The sequence below is a fragment of the Trachypithecus francoisi genome, unplaced genomic scaffold (assembly GCF_009764315.1).
Source record: "Trachypithecus francoisi isolate TF-2019V2 unplaced genomic scaffold, Tfra_2.0 Lachesis_group1, whole genome shotgun sequence".
Lineage (NCBI taxonomy): Eukaryota > Metazoa > Chordata > Mammalia > Primates > Cercopithecidae > Trachypithecus > Trachypithecus francoisi.
In genome coordinates this window covers 35894128-35913968 of record NW_022681454.1, presented here as the reverse complement: position 1 = coordinate 35913968, position 19841 = coordinate 35894128, and the positions used below count along the sequence as shown (strand labels likewise).

Sequence of the window (19841 nt, the reverse complement as noted above, 5' to 3'; positions counted from 1 at the left end):
TGCTCTGAGCTATTCTGTCACTCAATAAAGCTCCTCTTCCCCTTGCTCACCCTCCGTTTGTGTGTATACCTGATTCTTCCTGGACACGTGACAAGAACTTGGGACCTTAGAGACGCCGGGGCTGAAAGAGCTAACACAAACAGGACCGAAACACTTCGCCTTCTCACCGTGTTATGCGTGAAAACAAGGAGAGAAGAGCTGCGGCCCTTCAGGGAACTGAGACCTGGAAGCGCCCCGAGGCAGGGCTGTGACTCCCTCTTTGGACCTCTTAGGTTCCTGTAGTCTCAAGCTTCCAGCCGCCCACCATGTTTCCTGGTGGCAGCCGTGGAAGCTGCTTGTGGTGTGCCCGGTCCGGCTACAGCCTTGCAGAGAGCCGGTGCCTGTGCAGACACCTGGTGCTGGCTGCCTCGCTGCAGCAGCCAGCGTGCCTCACTGTGTGCAGTGGCTGGACCCCATGCTTGCTTGCTCACACACCCCTCACTGCTCCACACCTGGCTCGCCGTCAGCAGTCATGGGAGCCAGGCGGGTAGCGTGAGCCGAGCACAGCCTGCTCACCCTGAATGGGTGAAACAAGCCCAGTGGGCTAGAGCAGAACTCAGGCAAAGGCACTGCCAGCCACAGAGGCTTCTGACCAGAAAAGCAACACCCCGAGGATCCTGCAACAGTAGTTTTACAAAAAAAGTGTTTATTTTGTCATATAAAAATCTGGTTTTTAATATTTGCAAAAATAAAATTAAGGATGAAGTTTTTCAGTAGTGTTTATTTCTGTATTTATACAATTGAAATTCAAGTAAATATCTTTCAGTGAAAAATACATTCATTTGTTTCTTCACTAAATATTAGGTATGTTTTGTATGTGAGAAACTATGATAGTTACTGGTTTTATATTGATGAACAAAACAGAAATGGATTCTGTACTCAAGAATCTCAACATCTGTTGGATGTGATGGATATATTTACCCTGATTGATCATTACACATTGTATACATATATCAAAATGCCACATTTACCCCGTAAATATGTCAATTAACATGTATCAATAAAATGCATATTTTGCAAAAAGAAAAGGCTCAGGAAAAAGAAATTTAGTGTGGGTGATATATGAAGCAAAAACAAATATAAAATTACACGTTTCTCTCTGCAAGAAAACAGAGAGACCTGAATGATCTGTGCATAGTCAGAAATGGTCACTTGATGGGAAAGACATTAAAGGTGAACTCTCAAGAATAAGCAGGAGCCAGCCATGTTAGAAGCAGGCAGGCAGCATTCCAAGCAGAGACAATGGCATATGGGAAGGCCATGAGGCAAGAAAGAGTATGGAGAAGAGAGGCAGTGTGGCCAGAGAGTGGTGTCCACAGAGTATGTACCCGCAGATTTTGATGGCTGACTGGATGAATGGATGACTGCAGAAGCCAACTTTCAATGGTAGAAGTGCAGAATAGCTTTCTCCACCTGTAGGACGGTTGTTCTTTCATCTGCTACACCCTGTGGCTTCTCATTCCATTTCACTGTGGGCTGGGATTTGTCTTATGTATCTGTCCCTTCATAGAATGTTAAAGAGATTTAATAATCTTTAAAACTATTGAGTTAAAAATAGATGAAGACGTCAAATAGTCACCTGACAATTGAGAAAAATTAAAATAATTGGGAGAATATCTTAGGAGCTGATTCTCTCAGAGGCTGAGGTTTTCCTCAGAGAGCACAGTAGTAGGGTGTGTCTTTTGCATTATGAGCGCCTGAGAGGGGAGATGTTGCTAGTCAGATGCTGCATCTTTGACTGATCCGTAAACCTAACAAATACTAAGTTATCTGCCCTCCCTCTTTCCCTTTTTCTGTGGACACAAATATTAAGTTCCTGGATGATGCCTCAGACCACAAACTGTCTATCAAGATGGTGATGGAATTCTAAGAAATTTTATGAGTTGGAGTGGCTGCAGTTAATCTTAAGTAAGAAATGTGAAAATAGGTTGTAAACCTTTTACACTTGATGTTTTGGCAGGTTTCAAAACTTTGAATTTAATTCTGAGTGTTCTAAAGTTTCTTGCATTCCCTCAACTTTTCTTTTAAAAGATGCTGATTATATGAGTGCTGATCATTTGAGATTTTATTTGTCTATCATCCCGCACATGGTGCCAGAAGGACTGTGCTTTTAATCATGCCACTCATTCCTTCAGCAAATTCTTTTTCAGTACCATTTTCCTCTCTGCGCTTCTTGCTGATCATACGGAAGGAAATAAATATTGCCCTTGTAAAGCATAAGACCTGGTGTGGGAGACAAACATTAAGCAAATAAACAAATATATAAAATTAGAGGTTGTGTTAAGTGCTGTGAGGAAAAGCAGAGGGTATTGTGAGAGAGAATAACTTTGTTATCCACTTTGGATGGGGTCATTGGGGAAGGATTTCTTTGTAGATGATTTAGATGTAACTGAAAGATAAGGAGTCAGCAAAGGGAATAGTGGGGTAATGGGAGGCCCTAAGGCCTCTATCCCCCACAGATGTTAATTATTTTTATCTTAAAATGGAAGATTATATGTGTAGTTGAGCTCTAGCTTACTGTTACTCACAGTGTGAAGTGGGTTGTGTCCCAAAACAAAATCTTGATTTACTGAATTACTGTTTGGATTGTGTTAGAAGGTGTGTATTTTTCTGCCTTTAAGTGTGGAAGAGAGAAACATGAAGTGAGCAAAAAGTGACTAATTTATCCAGTGTATAATTATTATGTGTTTGCTTAATGTATCTTTATCTTTTAACGTTCAATGCTGATAATTTAAGGAACCCTGGGTTGCTGGAGGAAGTGAAAGCTAGATGCCTCTAACACTGTTGGATGTTGCAAAGTGAGGAAAACCCATTGCAAGACAGGCCAAGAAAAGTTAAAAAGAAGCTGAAAGATGAAAAATATGATGGAAAGAGGGCTGGGTGGTCAGTTGTGGTAACATGCTTTTAAAGTAATTTTTTTTTTTTTTTTGAGATAGGGCTCTCACTGTGTCTCCCAGGCTGGAGTATAGTGGTGCAGTCATAACTCACTGCAGCTTCAGCCTCCTGGGCTCAAGTGATCCTTTCTTTTTTTTTTTTTTTTTTTTTTTTGAGGCGGAGTCTCGCTCTGCCGCCCAGGCTGGAGTGCAGTGGCCGGATCTCAGCTCACTGCAAGCTCCGCCTCCCGGGTTCACGCCATTCTCCTGCCTCAGCCTCCCAAGTAGCTGGGACTACAGGCGCCCGCCATCTCGCCCGGCTAGTTTTTTGTATTTTTTAGTAGAGACGGGGTTTCACCATGTTAGCCAGGATGGTCTCGATCTGCTGACCTCGTGATCCACCCGTCTCGGCCTCCCAAAGTGCTGGGATTACAGGCTTGAGCCACCGCGCCCGGCCTCAAGTGATCCTTTCACTGCAGCCTCCCGAATAGCTTGGACAACAGGTGTGCGCCACCGTGCCTGGCTATTTTTTTTTTTTTAAATATATTTTGTAGAGACAGGGTTTCGCCATGTTGCCCAGTGATCCACCCACCTCAGCTTCTAAAAGTGGTGGGATTATAAGCATGAGCCACCACCCCTGGCCGAAATTTTTATTTTATTTTTCTGTAATTAGAGTTAAATATGAAGTGGTTACATGCTTTTAAGACCTTTACATGTTCTTATTACATCATAGTTAGTTCAATGCTTATATGTGAAAATGTCTGCACTGAAGAATCTCAAAAACTTTTTTTTGTATTTGATCAGATTTGGTATAATTTTATCTTATGCAGAACATATTTGCTAACGATTAATTTGGGAGGCTTGCTGTATTTCACTTGCATAATAGATGTGTGGCTGGGGAACCAGCTCAGAGACAAGCTCTCTACACTTCCTGAAGTTCTTTTTTTGTTAAGTCTTCTGAGAGCCAAGGAAAGTTATGCCAACTCCTTGTTTTAAACATTTTAGAAAATTGCAAAAGCACAAGGTAGACAGGGTTGATGTTTGTTTAGAAATAATATTTTTTAAAAATAGGAAGTTCATTTTCATGTGTTTTCTGTGTTAAAGACCAAAAGTACCTACGATTATCTGCCTTCAGGGAAGGAGAATATAAAATAAAAATAAAAAGCAATCCTAAGTAAAAACAGTTCTTCACTTTCTTCCTTACATAGTCAGAAAAATAGTTTCTTTTTTCTTTTAAGTCTGAAACCTGTGATTATATTATTTTGCTTTTGTTTTTCATGTCAGTAGCCATTTTAAACTACCTTTGCCTTTCATATGATCATTTAAAAATAATGTTTCACTGAATTTTGAATGCTTATAAATGATTCTGTATATTTGTTCAGGTCTTCTTTAGCTTATTCAATCAAAATTAAATATGTTTTCCGTGTAAATCCAATTGACAAAGCCTTGTTATTTTAGTAAGATATTTATGCCCTAAAACAAAAGTGAAGGGAACATAAAATAGATATATAAGCTTAATGAGGGATGAAAGCTTATATTATTTTGATAAAAGGATTATCTTTATTATTAGAAATGGATTTAGTGTGGCGGGCGCCTGTAGTCCCAGCTACTCCGGAGGCTGAGGCAGGAGAATGGCGGGAACCCGGGAGGCGGAGCTTGCAGTGAGCTGAGATCCGGCCACTGCACTCCAGCCTGGGCGACAGAGCAAGACTCCGTCTCAAAAAAAAAAAAAAAAAAAAAAAAAAGAAATGGATTTAGTGATAGTGTTTCTGACCATATTTTATTTTGCACTCAGCCTTACAAATGTGTGCAACAACACTGTTAATTGTGTCATTAAAAAAAAATCCTGGGTCAACTGATTAGAAAGTACTATTATGGTATGTGCCATGGCCAAAACTGTATATTATCATAATCTATTGATGTCTATGCTGTTTAACAATAAATGATGATATATTTACATGGTTACATTACACCTGTATTTAACAATCTAAGTTCATAGTACTTGAATGTAAAATAACAATTTCATATGTTTTGCAGAAAACGCATGTTTCAGAAGAGATGGGTGAAATTTGATGGCCTTAGCATTTCTTACTACAATAATGAGAAGGTAAATACATTTTACAGTTTTCAAAAATTTTTTTTTATGCATACTAGATGTACTTCAGTAAAGTAAGCAAGCAGTTTGTTTTTTAAGAATAGGAGGTGGATTCTCAACATGAAAAGAATTTGAAGTTGCAACTAATAACTATCGTACCATATGCTTAGTTAATTAAAATCAGATGATTTTTGTCTTAAGTATGTACTTTCTCTTAACACACTAATTTTAAGATTTAACCACATGCTTTTTTTTTTTGTAGCTCTTAATCTAACATTATTTTCTCATTATTTAGAGATTTTCACCCCCTAATATTGGCAATACCTATGGTTCTAATAGAAATTTAGGCATCTTCTTACATATTGCTTCTTTATTGCTGCAGGACAGAAGAATATATGCTTTTAGACAGACGGTAACACATAGTGCAACATAACACACACTGCATGCTCTATGGCTGAGAATTATGGAAGATATAGAGAGGTGTTAATTGTTTGATTTCACTTTGCAGTGACTCAGAGCATCAAATGGGTATAAACACACCTCTTAGAGGTTTGCAAGATGGTTGGATGAGTATTTTTGAAAAGCTGTTGTGTTTTTTTTTTTTTTTTTTTTGAGACAAAGTCTTGCTGTGTCGCCCAGGCTGGAGCATAGTGACACCATCTTGCCTCACTGCAGCCTCTGCTTCCTGGGTTCCAGTGATTCTCCTGCCTCAGCCTCCCAAGTAGCTGGTATCACAGGTGCACACCACCGTGCCTGGCTAATTTTGTAATTTTAGTAGAGACAAGGTTTCACCATGTTGGCCAGGCTGGTCTCGAACTTCTGATCTCAAGTTATCTGCCGCCTTGGCCTCCCAAAGTGCTGGGATTACAGACATGAGCTACCGTGACCAGCCTTAAAAGCTATTTTCTGTTTTAGCTAATTTTTTTTTTTCTAGTTTGCTTGTACATTTGAATGTTAAGACAATTCGTTCCCTAGGGTGAGTAGAAGGTAGTCTGTATAGCTGACAGAATCTCACTGCTGGTTTTCTCTATCACCTGTAACCTTTTCTGGTTTGATTGAAATGAGGAGGAAAACTACTCAGGAGTGAGACAGGCTTCCATGCCATAAGACTGTTGTTGGTGATACCATTATTTTCATTTGAGATAAGTTCTAGTAACTGTGTCAAACTGGACTATTTTTCTCTCTTTCTCTCAGTTTGTTCTTTTAAAGCTCATCTCAACTACAGTGAAGAGATGAGGACCTCTCACGTTTGTAGTTATTGATGCAATGAAAATGATGCAGCTTGGTTTGAAATTGAGATTAAAAAGTTCATATAAAAATGAGATATTGCAAATCATTTAGCTTAATATTAAAAAGTTTAAGTTGTTATTTTCTTTGACATTTCATCCATTTATTGTCTAGATGGTTGGTTTCATTTTGGCAAAAAACAGAAACACTGGATTCGGTGTTTCCTAAAAGGAGGCATAGTTTCTGTTGTAACTCTTCTAGCAAAAGGAATGCATAGGTGTAGCCATTGCCGCTATCGTGGCTGGGTGACCCAGTGTTAACAGCTGTGTGAACTGAGCACAGTTCTTTTAATGTTTAAATGGGCACTTGAGGAGCATGTGGTTGGGCCTTTGGGAGGTAGTGTGCAGAGTTACACATTCCCTAGGTTTCTTCAACTTTCCTTGAGGCCACCAATCATGTCTCTGTAAGGACTTCCTCATTATATCACAGAAAATGGCATGATCCAAACAGCTCTGGTATTTTATCCCCTGTAAAGAAATCGAACTCACCCCCATTTTCACCCAGCTGTGGGCAGAATTGCCCTGTGATCGTTTCATTGTCTCAAGATGGTAGATAAATGACAAACTTGACCTAGATGTCTGTGTGTTACAGGCTCAAGGGATGCTTTACAATTTCTTTCCTTAAAGAAAATTTTATACTCTGAAAAACACAGGCATTGTGAGCATTGTTGTCATTTGAGTATTTTTTTTTATTGTCTTTATCTTGTACTGTTGCAAGACAAATATAAAAATCAGTGCTACGATGTTAAACATTACAAGATTTTTCTTGGGATCTCAGATTTTAAATGAGCCATTAGATAAACTACAACTTTCTATGGTTATAGTGACATAGTATTTTGCTTGTTAAGTATATTTTGATCACCTCTGGGGAATTATATTTTTATATTATTCTACCAGAAATATTTGCTTGTTAAATGTATCATTGTTATAGGTGTGTAGGTTATTTATTAAGGAATTGTTTTCTCTTTAACGGGATCTGTTGGAAAGATAATCATTTTTTGCTCCCTGTTTCTTTTAGTACAGTGCTACTTGACTTATTTCTAGTGACAAAATGGGTTAATGTTAACATTTTCCTCAACAAATAGTTAATTATCTCACTAGAGGAATATTGTTATAAGTTCCTTTCATTCTTATGCAAACTAAAATTTGGAAACAGATCACGTAGGGGATAAACTGTAAATGTTTTTAGGCATTCTAATTCCTGCTGTCTGGTCTCAGCCACTACAGACTTAGAGGAGAGGAGCTTTTACACTGTCCCCAAAGATGCTGTGCCTTTTCCCACCTCCTTAGGTTGACCGACAGTGGAAAGATGTTATCTTCCTCTTTTGAGTTTCTAGAGCACTTATTGGTCTAGTTTTGGCCTTGTATTGCCATTTTAACCTACTTGCGTTTGTAGGGTTTCCTTTGTTAAGCCAATCATGTCATCTGTCTCTGCCTAATGATCTTTTTAAACAGTGACTGAGTATACACTATGGGAAACTGGAGGATGTCTTTTCCTACATGTTCCCCTTGTGTTTTTGTTCTTCCGTCTGAGACTCCCCAGCCATTGCCATCCATCAACATTCTGTGCAAACATCAAACCCATCTTGTTATTCACCTCCATGAGTCTTTTCTTTATTTTCTCCAACATATGACATTTGAAAAATAATATGCAGGAAAATTCAGAAGGAAAACAAACTGAAAGTAGAGAGGCAAATCAGAAGACTGTTGCACTAAGCCAGGTGTTAATTTATTTTTATTTTTATTTATTTATTTATTTATTTTTATTTATTTTTTTTTTGAGACGGAGTCTCGCTCTGTCGCCCGGGCTGGAGTGCAGTGGCCGGATCTCAGCTCACTGCAAGCTCCGCCTCCTGGGTTCACGCCATTCTCCTGCCTCAGCCTCCTGAGTAGCTGGGACTACAGGCGCCCGCCACCTCGCCCGGCTAGTTTTTGTATTTTTTTTTAGTAGAGACGGGGTTTCACCGTGTTAGCCAGGATGGTCTCGATCTCCTGACCTCGTGATCCGCCCGTCTCGGCCTCCCAAAGTGCTGGGATTACAGGCTTGAGCCACCGCGCCCGGCCAGGTGTTAATTTATTAGCATGTAAACTAATGTATAGGCTCAGTGGAGGCTCAGCAGAAGTGATAAGAAATGAATTTCAAGAAATATTAAAAATGAGCCATTCAGAATATATTTCTATAGTATTAACTACATGAAACATGGTGAGGAACATAGATAAATGACTTGAAGCCTATTTGGGGAGACTATATTAATCAAATGATCACATGGGTAAATATAAAGTCACTGTTTAAATTACAATGAATAATTGTTATAAAGGAAAAAATTCAAGTTGTTGTTAGCTTAAATTAGGGTTATCTGTGAGGATGAGGGGCCTGAGAGATTGTGCTGGTCAGTGAGGCTTTCTTCAGGAGGATATATTTATGCTGAAATATGAAGGAGGAGGAGGCCGTAAGTATGTGCAGATGGGTGTGAAAACAATTCCTTGCAGAGCAAGTGTATGCAAAGGCACTGGCTTGGGTAGAAATGTGATGTATTCAGGAAACCTCAAGAAAACCAATGTGACAGTAATTCAGAGTTGGTGAGTGGTGGGAAGGAAGTTGATTCTAGATGTGGGGAGAATGCAAGTTATGTGGGTGCAAAGGAACCAGCAAAGGTCAAAGATGACATCATTCTATTTCAGATGGACTAGAAGAGTTGATATTTTAATGGAGAGGTATAAAGAGAGCGTAAGTCTTCAGGTGAAAGTAAATTCAGTTTTAAAGTTTGTGGTACGTATGAGATAGTTACATAAACTATTGATTACTTGAAATATGGCAGTGAAATTGAGTGAAATTAATAGGTAAGAAAGGAAGAGAGAAATTTTAGATTACTCTGAATAAAGTTGGTAGAGCTGGAAGACATTATATTAAGCGAAATAAACCAGGAACAGAACGTTAAACAGTATATATTCTCACTCATGAGGAAGCTTTTTTCACAGTGAATCTTACCAAAGTAAAAAGTAGTACAGAGAATACTAGAAGCTGTGAAGGGTAGGAAGAAGGAGGGCATAGGGAGAGATTTGTAAAGGGCAGAAACTTACAGCTAGAGAGGAGGAATAAGTCCTAGTGTTCTATAGCACTGTAGGATAACTGTAGTTAACACTAATTTAATATAGTTTCAAATAGCCATAAGGAGGATATTGAATGTTTCCAACACAGAGAGATGATGAATATTTGACATGGTGGATATGCCCATTACCTGATCTGATCATTACACTTTATAGGTATCATGACATCACTGTATCATAACGTCACCATGTATCCCATAAATATGAACAATTATGTGTTAATTTAAAAAATTTTAAAAAATAGTGGAAAGGGATTTTTATAGGGAGAGAAGATAAAGTAAAAAGGAGAAGAAATAAGTTGTTTACTAAGTGCTTATTTCTTGACCTCCTTCTGTCTTTTCTGTATAAGGTTGCCCATTCATCTTCCTGAATCATAGCTCATATACCATACTCAGTTTTGGCTGCATGGGAGGACATAGGAGAGCCTTCACTGCATTCGTATTTAAGGTTACATTAAAGAATGGATAGGATTTTGATGGATAAATAAAGTCAGGGATGGGAGACTGTAACAGAGCTAGTGAAGGAGAAGAAACTTTAAAAAATACTCAGAGATAATGCCATGATGATATAGTGTATCTCCTTAAATAGCAGAAGAGGATATCCTTCTGGTAGAATTCCATGATGCTAATGATGACTGTCCCTTACCATTGCTAAGGCAGGAGTTTATGGCTAGGAGAAATATTAAATTTAATACTTGCTTCCTGCATGGAATGGTTTGCTTTTTTTCCGAAACAGTTATATCTGGGACCTGCTCAAAAGTGTGGGTTCCAAGGATAATGCTATGGAAGGGAAGAGAAAAAGAAATCCCTTGAGGATGTATCCAAACTCTTCTAATATTCCAGACCTTCTATAATGTGGCCTTGGTATGCGTTATCAGTCTCCTGTCTTTTGACTCTACATTGTTGTTCTCTTATTTCTCTGCTTTACGCCTCCATTATTCGGTCTTTTTGACCAGAATGCCTCCCACACACTTGTCTATCTGCTTAAAATTAAGGTTTTTTTTAAAAGTCAGGATTAAATACCACCATGTTTGTAAAGATATCCCTCACAGCCTTTAAGCAGAATTGAGATTTTCCATCTTTGTACTTTTATATCCCTTAGTTTTTACTCAGTTTTAAACTCTTCTCTCATTGCATTAGCTGGCTTTTCATTTTGAGGCTCCTTGAAAGTATAAGCACTCTGAATTTTCTTTCCAACACGAGACCCAGAAATTATCAAGAGTTGATGTGCAGTAGTTATCACGACATGATTTTAGAGGGTCCAGGAAAATGAAGGTGGATAAAAAGTTATCAAAGTCCTAAGAATGACCTTTTTTTTAAACAAAATTTGTAATACTTATATGCTGTTTGGAAACAGACAAATCTGTCTTTTTTATTCTTTTTTCGTTGGAGAGTAAACATTAAAATGATTCAGTGTGAGGTTGAGATGCTCATCGTCAGAGCTTTGAGTAACATGGTTAATTTAGAAAACCCAGTATGTGTTTAAGGTATATTTTGGTTCCAAATATGTGACAGACTTGTTTTAAAATGGTTCAGTTACAGTACCTGTTGTGGCCAGCAGATGCCTGCAAACACCATAAAATCATATTGAGCAGATGGTTTTAAAGAGCATGCTGCTGGTTTTTGGAATTCTGTATTGCTAGTCTAGTAGGATTGCTTGTATTTGATTCTTTCTCTTTTAATTCCAGATGAAGAGAAAGTTGAAAAGACATCTCACTTCAAAGAAGGGGACATTTAATAGTTTCTTTTCTTAGATATTACTTGAGAGTATGACTGGACGTATTATTTGTATGTCATTTAAAAAATTTGGATTGAAATTATAAAAGAGAAGCAGTTGTAAATAGTGTGCCATTCCTTTTTGATAAGATCAAGAGAATTTCATTTTCATATGTCTTCTCTTTTTTTCTGACCAATACAGGAGATGTATTCAAAAGGAATAATTCCCCTTTCTGCTATATCAACAGTACGAGTTCAAGGAGACAACAAATTTGAAGTTGTTACAACACAAAGAACTTTTGTTTTTAGAGTAGAAAAAGAAGGTAAGATTTTTTTTGTCCCCATGAAATACTTACATTAATTTATGACTAATCATATTAATAAACCAGTTAGACTAGGAATGTCAAGAAACCTTTAAATATATTACTTTTTCATAATTTACATTTTAAAATTAATTTTTCAAATGCATAATGTTAAAACATAAATAAGTTGACAAGTTATTTGTTTTCTTTTTCATGCAACAAATATTTAGTGAGAAGCTATTGTGTGCTGAGGACTCATACGTTCTGGGTATACAGTTGTGAAAAAAAGTGGACAAAATTATCTGCTTTCATGGAGCTAGCCTTTGAGATGTTGTTTTAATAATGCAAAATGGTTATTTGATACGCAAAAACAATTTTTCTAACTATTAGTTGGTTTTATGGACATTTATGGCAGGCTTTAGCTCAGTGACTCCCAACCTTTTTGCACCAGGGACTGGTTTCGTGGAAGACAGCTTTTCCATGAACTGGTTGTGGGGAGATGGTTCCTGGACGATTGAAGCACATTACGTTTATTGTGTGCTTTAATTCTATTATTATTACATTGTATATAATGAAATACTTATACAACTCACCATGATGTAGAATCAGTGGGATGTCTGAGCTTATTTTCTTGCAACTAGATGGCCCCATCTAGGGCTGATGGGAGACAGTGACAGATCATCAGGCATTAGACTCTCATAAGGAACACACAACCTAGATTCCCTGCATGCGTATTTTATGGTAGAGTTTGTACTCCTGTGAGAATCTAATGCCACCGGTGATCTGACAGGAGGTGGAGCTCAGGCAGTAATGCCAGTGGTGGGAGTGGCTGTAGATGCAGATGAAGCTTCGCTGGCTTGCCTGCTGCTCACCTCCTGCTGTGTGGCCCTGTTCCTAACAGACCATGTAATGGTACCAGTCTGTGGCCTGGGGTTTGGGGACCCCTGCTTTAGCTGACTGCACAGGCACAGTAATCATTCCATTGTAGATTTAGGAGCATCTTTTATATTTCTTGAATTCTTTTCATCTACATAATCTATGGGACACTTAATGGTAAAAGCTGATCCCAAAGATGGCACATGTTTTCTGGATTGAGTTTACATGTGTATAGAGAAAGCTTTTCTGAATTTTGTTTGAATAAGGGTGAGGGAGGAGCCAGAGAAGTTAAAAGTTCTCTGTTGTGTATTTTATTTGAGTATCGTAATATGTCATTACTATAAATTTACTAGTTTTATTAATTTAGGTAATACCATCTCATTAAGAATTATGATTTTAACTTATGGACAACTTTTATTTAGGAATAGATATATAATTCAACCTGATTTTAAAAGTACTTCTTTGTGCTTTAATTATTTGAATAATAATGGTATGGGAAATTGACTGAATACCTGATATGTACCAGACACTTTGCTAATTCTACATTTTCACAACAGTCTTATAATGTAGGTAGTATTACAATTATTATCCTTTATTTTTTGAGATGGAGTTTCACTCTTGTTGCCCAGGCTTGAGTGCAACAGTGCAATCTTGGCTCACTGCAACCTCCGTCTCCTGGGTTCAAGCGATTTTCTTGGCTCAGCCTCTCAAGTACCTGAGACTACAGGCAAGCATCACCATGCCCAGTTAATATTTTTTTTTTGTATTTAGTAGAGACGGGGTTTCACCATGTTGGTCAGGTTGGTCTTGAATTCCCGACCTCAGGTGATCTGACCGCCTCGGCCCCCCAAAGTGCTGGGATTACAGGCATGAGCCACTGTGCCCGGCCATTATTATCCAATTTTTACAGATAAGAGTGTTCACCACCAGTTGGAAATGACTACAGTGTTAACTATTATGGGGCAACATTTTCTTTATTTTAAACTGCTAGATTCCTGGTACGTATGTCAGTGCATAACACATAAAAAGCAGTCAGTAAATATTATATACCACTAAAACGTTTCCATTGTTTCTTGGGGTACTCAGTAAATGGGTACATTCCAGCAGGCCTTCACACTGGAGCAGCGTGGTTCAAACTGTGGATTACTGAGATCAACTTAGTGGTTTATGATGTCACCAGAAACACTCTCCCTCAATCAAAAGACAAACCCCAAACAGAAAATAATAAATATCAAAGTGCATTGCTTACAGTAGGTGTTATGTTGTGAAACATATCTATCTATGTACATAGTGTATAGATGTAACAAAGAAAGTTTCTTATTTGGTATTTAAAAATAATGTTGAACTAAAGCTAGAGTCCCAGAGTAGGAGTCAGCAAACTGATCTGCAGCCTTAACCTGGCTCAGTGCCTGTTTTTGTAAATGAAGTCTTGTTAGATAACAACCATTGTCATTCATTCATTTCTCATTCATTCTCACTCAGTGGTATCACTGAGTAGTTGTGGCACAGACTGCGGCCAGTAAAGCCTAAAATGTTTACTATTTGATTTTTCAAAGAAAAAGTTTGCAAACCCCTGCCCTCAAGCATTTTACCTAGAATTACCTGCATATATGAGGAGCCACTTTTTGTGAATTACTGCCTGAAATTCAGAAAATTTTCCACAGTTGTGATACTTGATATGGGACTTCCATTTGAAATCACAGTTTTTCTCTTACTGTATTTCTTGAAGCACGTGGCATTGCTTCTCTTGAATGACTATCCTGGCAGTCTTTCCTTATGGTTTGGTTTCCACCACCATGAAAGGTAGCTGCCTGTTTTTTTGAGGTGCTTATCACCTTTCTCTTGGCCTCTCCAAATAAATTTCACATTGCTACATAGCCTGCATTTTAAGATAGACATACTAAATAAAGCTTCCAACTTGTATGAAAATCTGTTTAGCCATATTTACGAAGTTAAACAGACACGTTTTATTTAAGTAGAGTGTACCAACCCACACATGTTTAAAAGTTGCATGTTCACAATTGACAGATAAATCCTTCTGTGATGTATAGTTCATCTTCGTTATATAAACTTAGGACAGTATAAAAATTTCAAAACTTCAGTATAAATTTGTTGTTTTTAAAATAAGTTGTAGGTCTTTAATTTTTGAAACCATAGACATATTGCTTCAGTGAAAACACTGTATACACATGGAACTACTGAATGAGTTACTTTGATTGAAAGTTATTTTTACATAGTAACAACTCACGATTTTAAAAATAAATGTGTGTAGAGGTGTGTGTACATATATATGTATATGTTTATGTATCTATATGTAGTATGGAACTTTCAACAGTATACTAAATATGTTTTATTAAGTTATCTTTTTTCCTTCCATGTATACAAATGGTTGATTATTTTTATTTTGTGGGAATTGGTAGATCAACTATAGTGGCTTAAGGACTTTGACTTAATGAACTTTAAGCTAAATTAAAGTCTATTTTGATTGAGGGAAGAAGCAAAATCAAAGTTTAGAACAAAAAGGAAAAAGTTTTGACATCTTAACAGATACGGATTCTTTATTTTTGGTGAAAAGGCTTTGACCTATCTACAATAGCTATTCTTTGTTTTCCCTGACCAGTGTTATTATATCTAAACTGCTGCATCACCCCCTGGTGTTACTAAGACAGGATTATAGTTTGGAACATATATAGTTTGGAATCTTTTCCCTGCAAGTTTTCTAAGGCTTCTATTCCCTCCCCCCCCCCACCACCAATTTCCTAATGAAATATTGTTCTTCTCTTAGTTGCAAGTGAATTTTTTGAAATAATAACATTTAAAAAGAACACTTCCCCAAGTACAAAATTTGGTCTGACTCCTGTTGTTCTGAAGCAGAGTCACTGGAATTGGTCTGTGGGTCATAACAGCTATTGATCTCTCCAATCAGTCTGTATTCCTTTGCACCTGTAGTCACACATGGAGATATGATACTTCAAAACACTCACGATGTTTTGAGTGCACACTTCTCATGGTTAGAAGAGAGCTTAAGAATTTTGAGCGGGCATTCCCTTTCCAAGCCCATTTTCAGAACTGGTGCTCACCTGCAGGCCCTGTGCTTCTCTCCACCTTAGCAGATTCTAGACCCTGTGGGTGTCTCTCAGTTCTGCTTTTAGACAACATCATACAGTCATCCAATGGCAGCTCTGATACTGATACTGAAAAGTCTTTGTTTTAATTAAAAAAATTTTTAGAAGAACATATAAATGCCCCCCCCCTTAGTTGTTTTGGGCAAGCAGACTCTTACCTCTTTTGAAATCATCAATGTTTTTATAAGCAAGGCATGAAACATTTACTATCCCTTTACTTACTCACCCTCCTTAATCTCATTAATGATGATTTGCTAAGTGTTTCCTTTGAAGACTTCATGATATTCTGGAAGTTTCTGACATAATGTATTTTAGGAACTTGGTAGGACTAAAAATTCTGTTTAAAATATTCAATTGTGGGGCCGCAAGTCTGGTTTTGAAGGCAATCTCTTGGTTTTAGGGTGACTGATGTCAAATATGTATCTCCGTCTCTGACCTGTTCCTGTACTCCACGGTCATATCCAGCAGCCTACTTGACATGTCAACATGGCTGCCTAGTAGCACCTCACACTTAATGTATCAAAATTCCCATTTCCACCCGCTCAGCCAGACTTTCTCCCTTGTAATCTTCCTCATCTCAGCAAATAGAAGCCTCAGGTGCTCAGGCCATGAAGTGTGGAGTTATTCTTGAATCTTTTTCTTCTCACTTCACATCTAGTCCATCAGCAAATCTTGTCAGTTTGACTTTGAAAGTGTGTTTAGATGCTGACCAATTCTCAACAACTCCACTGCTATCAGGATTGTTTTAATCATCTCTCATGATCAACTGTTGTCATATTTTTCCTGTACTTGTCAGAGCAATTATTCAGTAAGAAAGTCAAATCATGTCAGTTCACTTTACATGCTCCATGGATTCTGCATCTTTTTTTTTTTTTTCCTCCCTTTGAAATGGAGTCTTGCTCTGTCCCACAGGCTGGAGTGCAGTGGTACGATTGTGGCTCACTGCAACCTCCACCTCTCAGGTTCAAGTGATTCTTCTACCTCAGCCTCCCGAGTAGCTGGGACTACAGGTGTGCGCCACCACGCCCAGCTATTTTTTGTATTTTTAGTAGAGATGAGATTTTCACCATGTTAGCCAGGATGGTCTCCATCTCCTGACCTCGTGATCTGCCCGCCTTGGCCTTCCAAAGTTCTGGGATTACAGGAGTGAGCCACTGCGCCCAGCCGGTTTCTGCATCTTACTGAGAGTAAAAAGTACTTATGATGTCCAAAAACCCCTGCATGATCTGGCCCTGGTCTTTCTGTCCTATCTTTTTCTGTTCCCTTTCTCCTGTACTATGGTTGGTTCACCTACAGGGGCCTTTTGTTCCTTGAATATACCAAATCTGCTGTTGTCTCAGGGCCTTGTTACATGTTCACCTTATCCTGGAATGCTCTTCCTCTGCCTGCTCCTCAGCTGGGAACTGCTTCTTTACTTCCTCTTCCTTTAGGTTTTTGGTTAACCATCCCCTTCTTCTGATGCTTTTTATGTACCCTGTGCAAAATAACACTCCCTGGGCCCCTCATCTTGTGTTTATGTTACCAATTGCACTTGCCACTTTGTAATGTATATTTAAGTTTATATTGCCTTCCTCCTTTCACTAGCGTGTAAACTTCCAGGAGAGTAAGGTCATGGTCAGTCTTGTTCACTGTTCCATTCCTGGTATTCAGAATGGGTTTTGGAACATAGTAGGCTTAGTGAATATTTGTACAAGTGAGTGGTTATCAATTTGAAGAACAATCCTTAGGTGCAGGCACTACTTCTTTCTCTGATATTGATCAGGAATTTCATTGAGGGAACTTTAGTTAGATCATATTATCATATCAAAAGTAAAGGTCCAGCTAAACTTTATTAGATAATGTTGTTGATGTTTTGCGTGGCCCTTATGTAGTAATCTCTAGTGTAACCAATCCCTTGTTACTAAGGAGTATGCCTACTGCTAAACCCAGTAGTCCAGAGAATATTGTCTCAATTTTTCTTAAACCTCTTTTTTTATTATTATTGTTCTTATGCTCTAAGCTGCCGTTCCTCAAACCATCAAGAACTGATTTGAGGTTTTAGGAATTTGCTATTGTATTTTATTTACATTCTAGCATAATCACAAAAAAATGGCAATTTCAACACTTATTCTTTGTTTTCTCCCCTCCCTTTCTTTTTGTCCAGCCTGGAATGCTATTCTTAGAGACAAGTCATATCTAGGTCAGAGCTTGTTTCCTGAAGAAATGGTGCTTAGCACAGTGCTAAGATCAAGATAGACACTCAATAGATATTTGTTATTGGAAAGAATAAGAAGTATCTTGGTTTGAAGAACAAGCAAAAGCTAGCACAGTATCTAAGTTTGCCCTAGGCTCTTGTCCAACAGGAAATCATTATTTGGTTTGGAATGTTGTGACTTATCAAAGCATATTCCCCCATATCTCAGGATGCACACATTGTATGGGCGAATACAGATGACACTTGTAATCTGTTTTATTGTATTTGGATTATCTGTTCCATTGTTTCTTTCCATTGGCATGGGTAGTTCAGAATAAACTGAATGTTACTATTAATTCCTGTTCTTCGTCTTGATTGTTTACTTCCTCTTAGTAACTGAGGCCCTCAGGAGCTAGATAATTCTTCTAGGCTATGTGTTGAAATTCAGGCAAAGTAAGCTTAATTCCAACAGGTGCAATTGCCAGTTTTAAATTAATTCCTGAGAAACTGAAATATATGCTAGCAGTAATCTAAAAGCCATAGACACTTAGGCCCAACTCATTAAATTATGACCTACATTTCAAACACAGTGGTTTATATGGATTAGCACAAATAAAGAAACAAACAAACAACCATTATGTACCATTTACTCGGCAGGAATATCTTGTGTGAAACTAATGATCACGAGTAATAACCAAGTTAAGTGGAAGGTCTGTTGCTGTAACTGAAAATGTAATAAGTTATTGTAGTGCAATCTGGATCTGTTTATGCAGATGGAAAAATGTAGAATAGCTGCTGCATATTGACATTGACTTAGCTACTTGAATATTTTAATGTCTTTTAGTTTAGGATGTATAACAATACTAGGGACATTTGATAAATATTTCATCCTGATATATTGCAACAAGCAGGAACTCATTTTTTTTTTTTTTTTTTGGCAGATGAAGTTTCACTCTTGTTGCCCAGGCTGGAGTGCAGTGGCACGATCTGGGCTTACTGCAACCTTAGTCTTCTAGGCTCAAGCGATTCTCATGCCTCAGCGTCCCGAGTTGCTTGGCTTACAGGCACCTGCCACCATGCCCAGCTAATTTTCTGTGTGTGTTGTTAGTGTAGACTGGGTTTCACCATGTTGGCCAGACTGGTCTTGAGCTCCTGACCTCAAATGATCCTCCCCTCTTAGCTTCCCAGAGTGCTGGAATTATAGATGTGGGACACCACACCCAGCTATCAAGCACCAATTCCTGGAAGATTATGTGACACCTGCAGTAACGCACTATTAAATACGTTTATAAATAAACATTTTGACTTTGGTCATTAAAGACACAATCAACTGTTTTTATTAGTTTTGAAGGTGAACAAGAACAATTATAATTGAAAAAGTAAGACTCATTATGAAATAACTTTGGATTCATGTTTAAATATGAGTAAGTTTAATATGGTGACTTATTTCAATCCACAATTAAGTCACTGGGCAGACCTGTCTGAGAAGGATCTGAGAAACTGTCCCATTTCCCAAACTGGGCTCTGCTTTCTCTTCTTCCTTCATCCTGTGAAAGCTTTTACTACCTGTGATTCAGTATGTTTTGCTTTATTTCCTTTTGCTTTGACAACTACTTCTCGCTGTGTTCTGATAGTCCAATTTCCAGCCTTATAGATATAATTGTACCTCAAGGTTTGCCAGTTTCTTCCCTTTTACACTTCATGTTTATTCATTTCCGTGGGTCTTCTCATGTACAGGTTACTGTTGTTCACATAGTGCTATCAGTCTGCCTGGATGCTCATGGCACGGCACTGAAAACCTGAGGTTGTTCTGTTAACTAATTGGATTCTCCTTTGCCTGGCCAATTTCTGATGCCATGTTACCTTTCATTCTAAGTAATTTGTTTTTCTTATCAACACCCATCATGTTTGTACAACTAATTTTTTTCACTATCCTAAATGCCTTAATTCCTTGTAAGTCATTTTGTTTCCATTTTCACAGTATTTTAAGTCTCCGTTGCCTGGTTCCTGAGCTTCAGGCTTCCAGTGTGGTCTACCTGTCATTGTCGGTATTATCATAATGTCTTTTTATTGCTAAGAATGCTGAAATGGTTTTCCTTTGTAATAAAGACAACATTCCTAAACAGGCAGTATGAATTCTCTGGTCATATTCCCATTATTTCCGTGTGAGTTCAGAATTATAAATATATTCATTGATAAATTATCCCTGAATGGATGTTGGTTTTTCTGCCTTTGTTCTTATAGTAACC

General features: G+C 38.0%; 1 protein-coding gene across 4 annotated transcripts in view; it reads left to right on the top strand.

Annotated features, from left to right (window-relative positions):
* The window catches only part of ARAP2 (ArfGAP with RhoGAP domain, ankyrin repeat and PH domain 2), a 179253-nt gene that overhangs the window by 47016 nt on the left and 112396 nt on the right, over positions 1-19841 (top strand). For all 4 annotated transcript variants that reach the window (XM_033213941.1, XM_033213944.1, XM_033213942.1 and 1 more), the window contains exons 7-8: positions 4950-5019; positions 11319-11439. In XM_033213941.1, coding sequence (XP_033069832.1) covers positions 4950-5019; positions 11319-11439 — 191 coding nt within the window. The remainder of the gene's footprint in view (positions 1-4949; positions 5020-11318; positions 11440-19841) is intronic.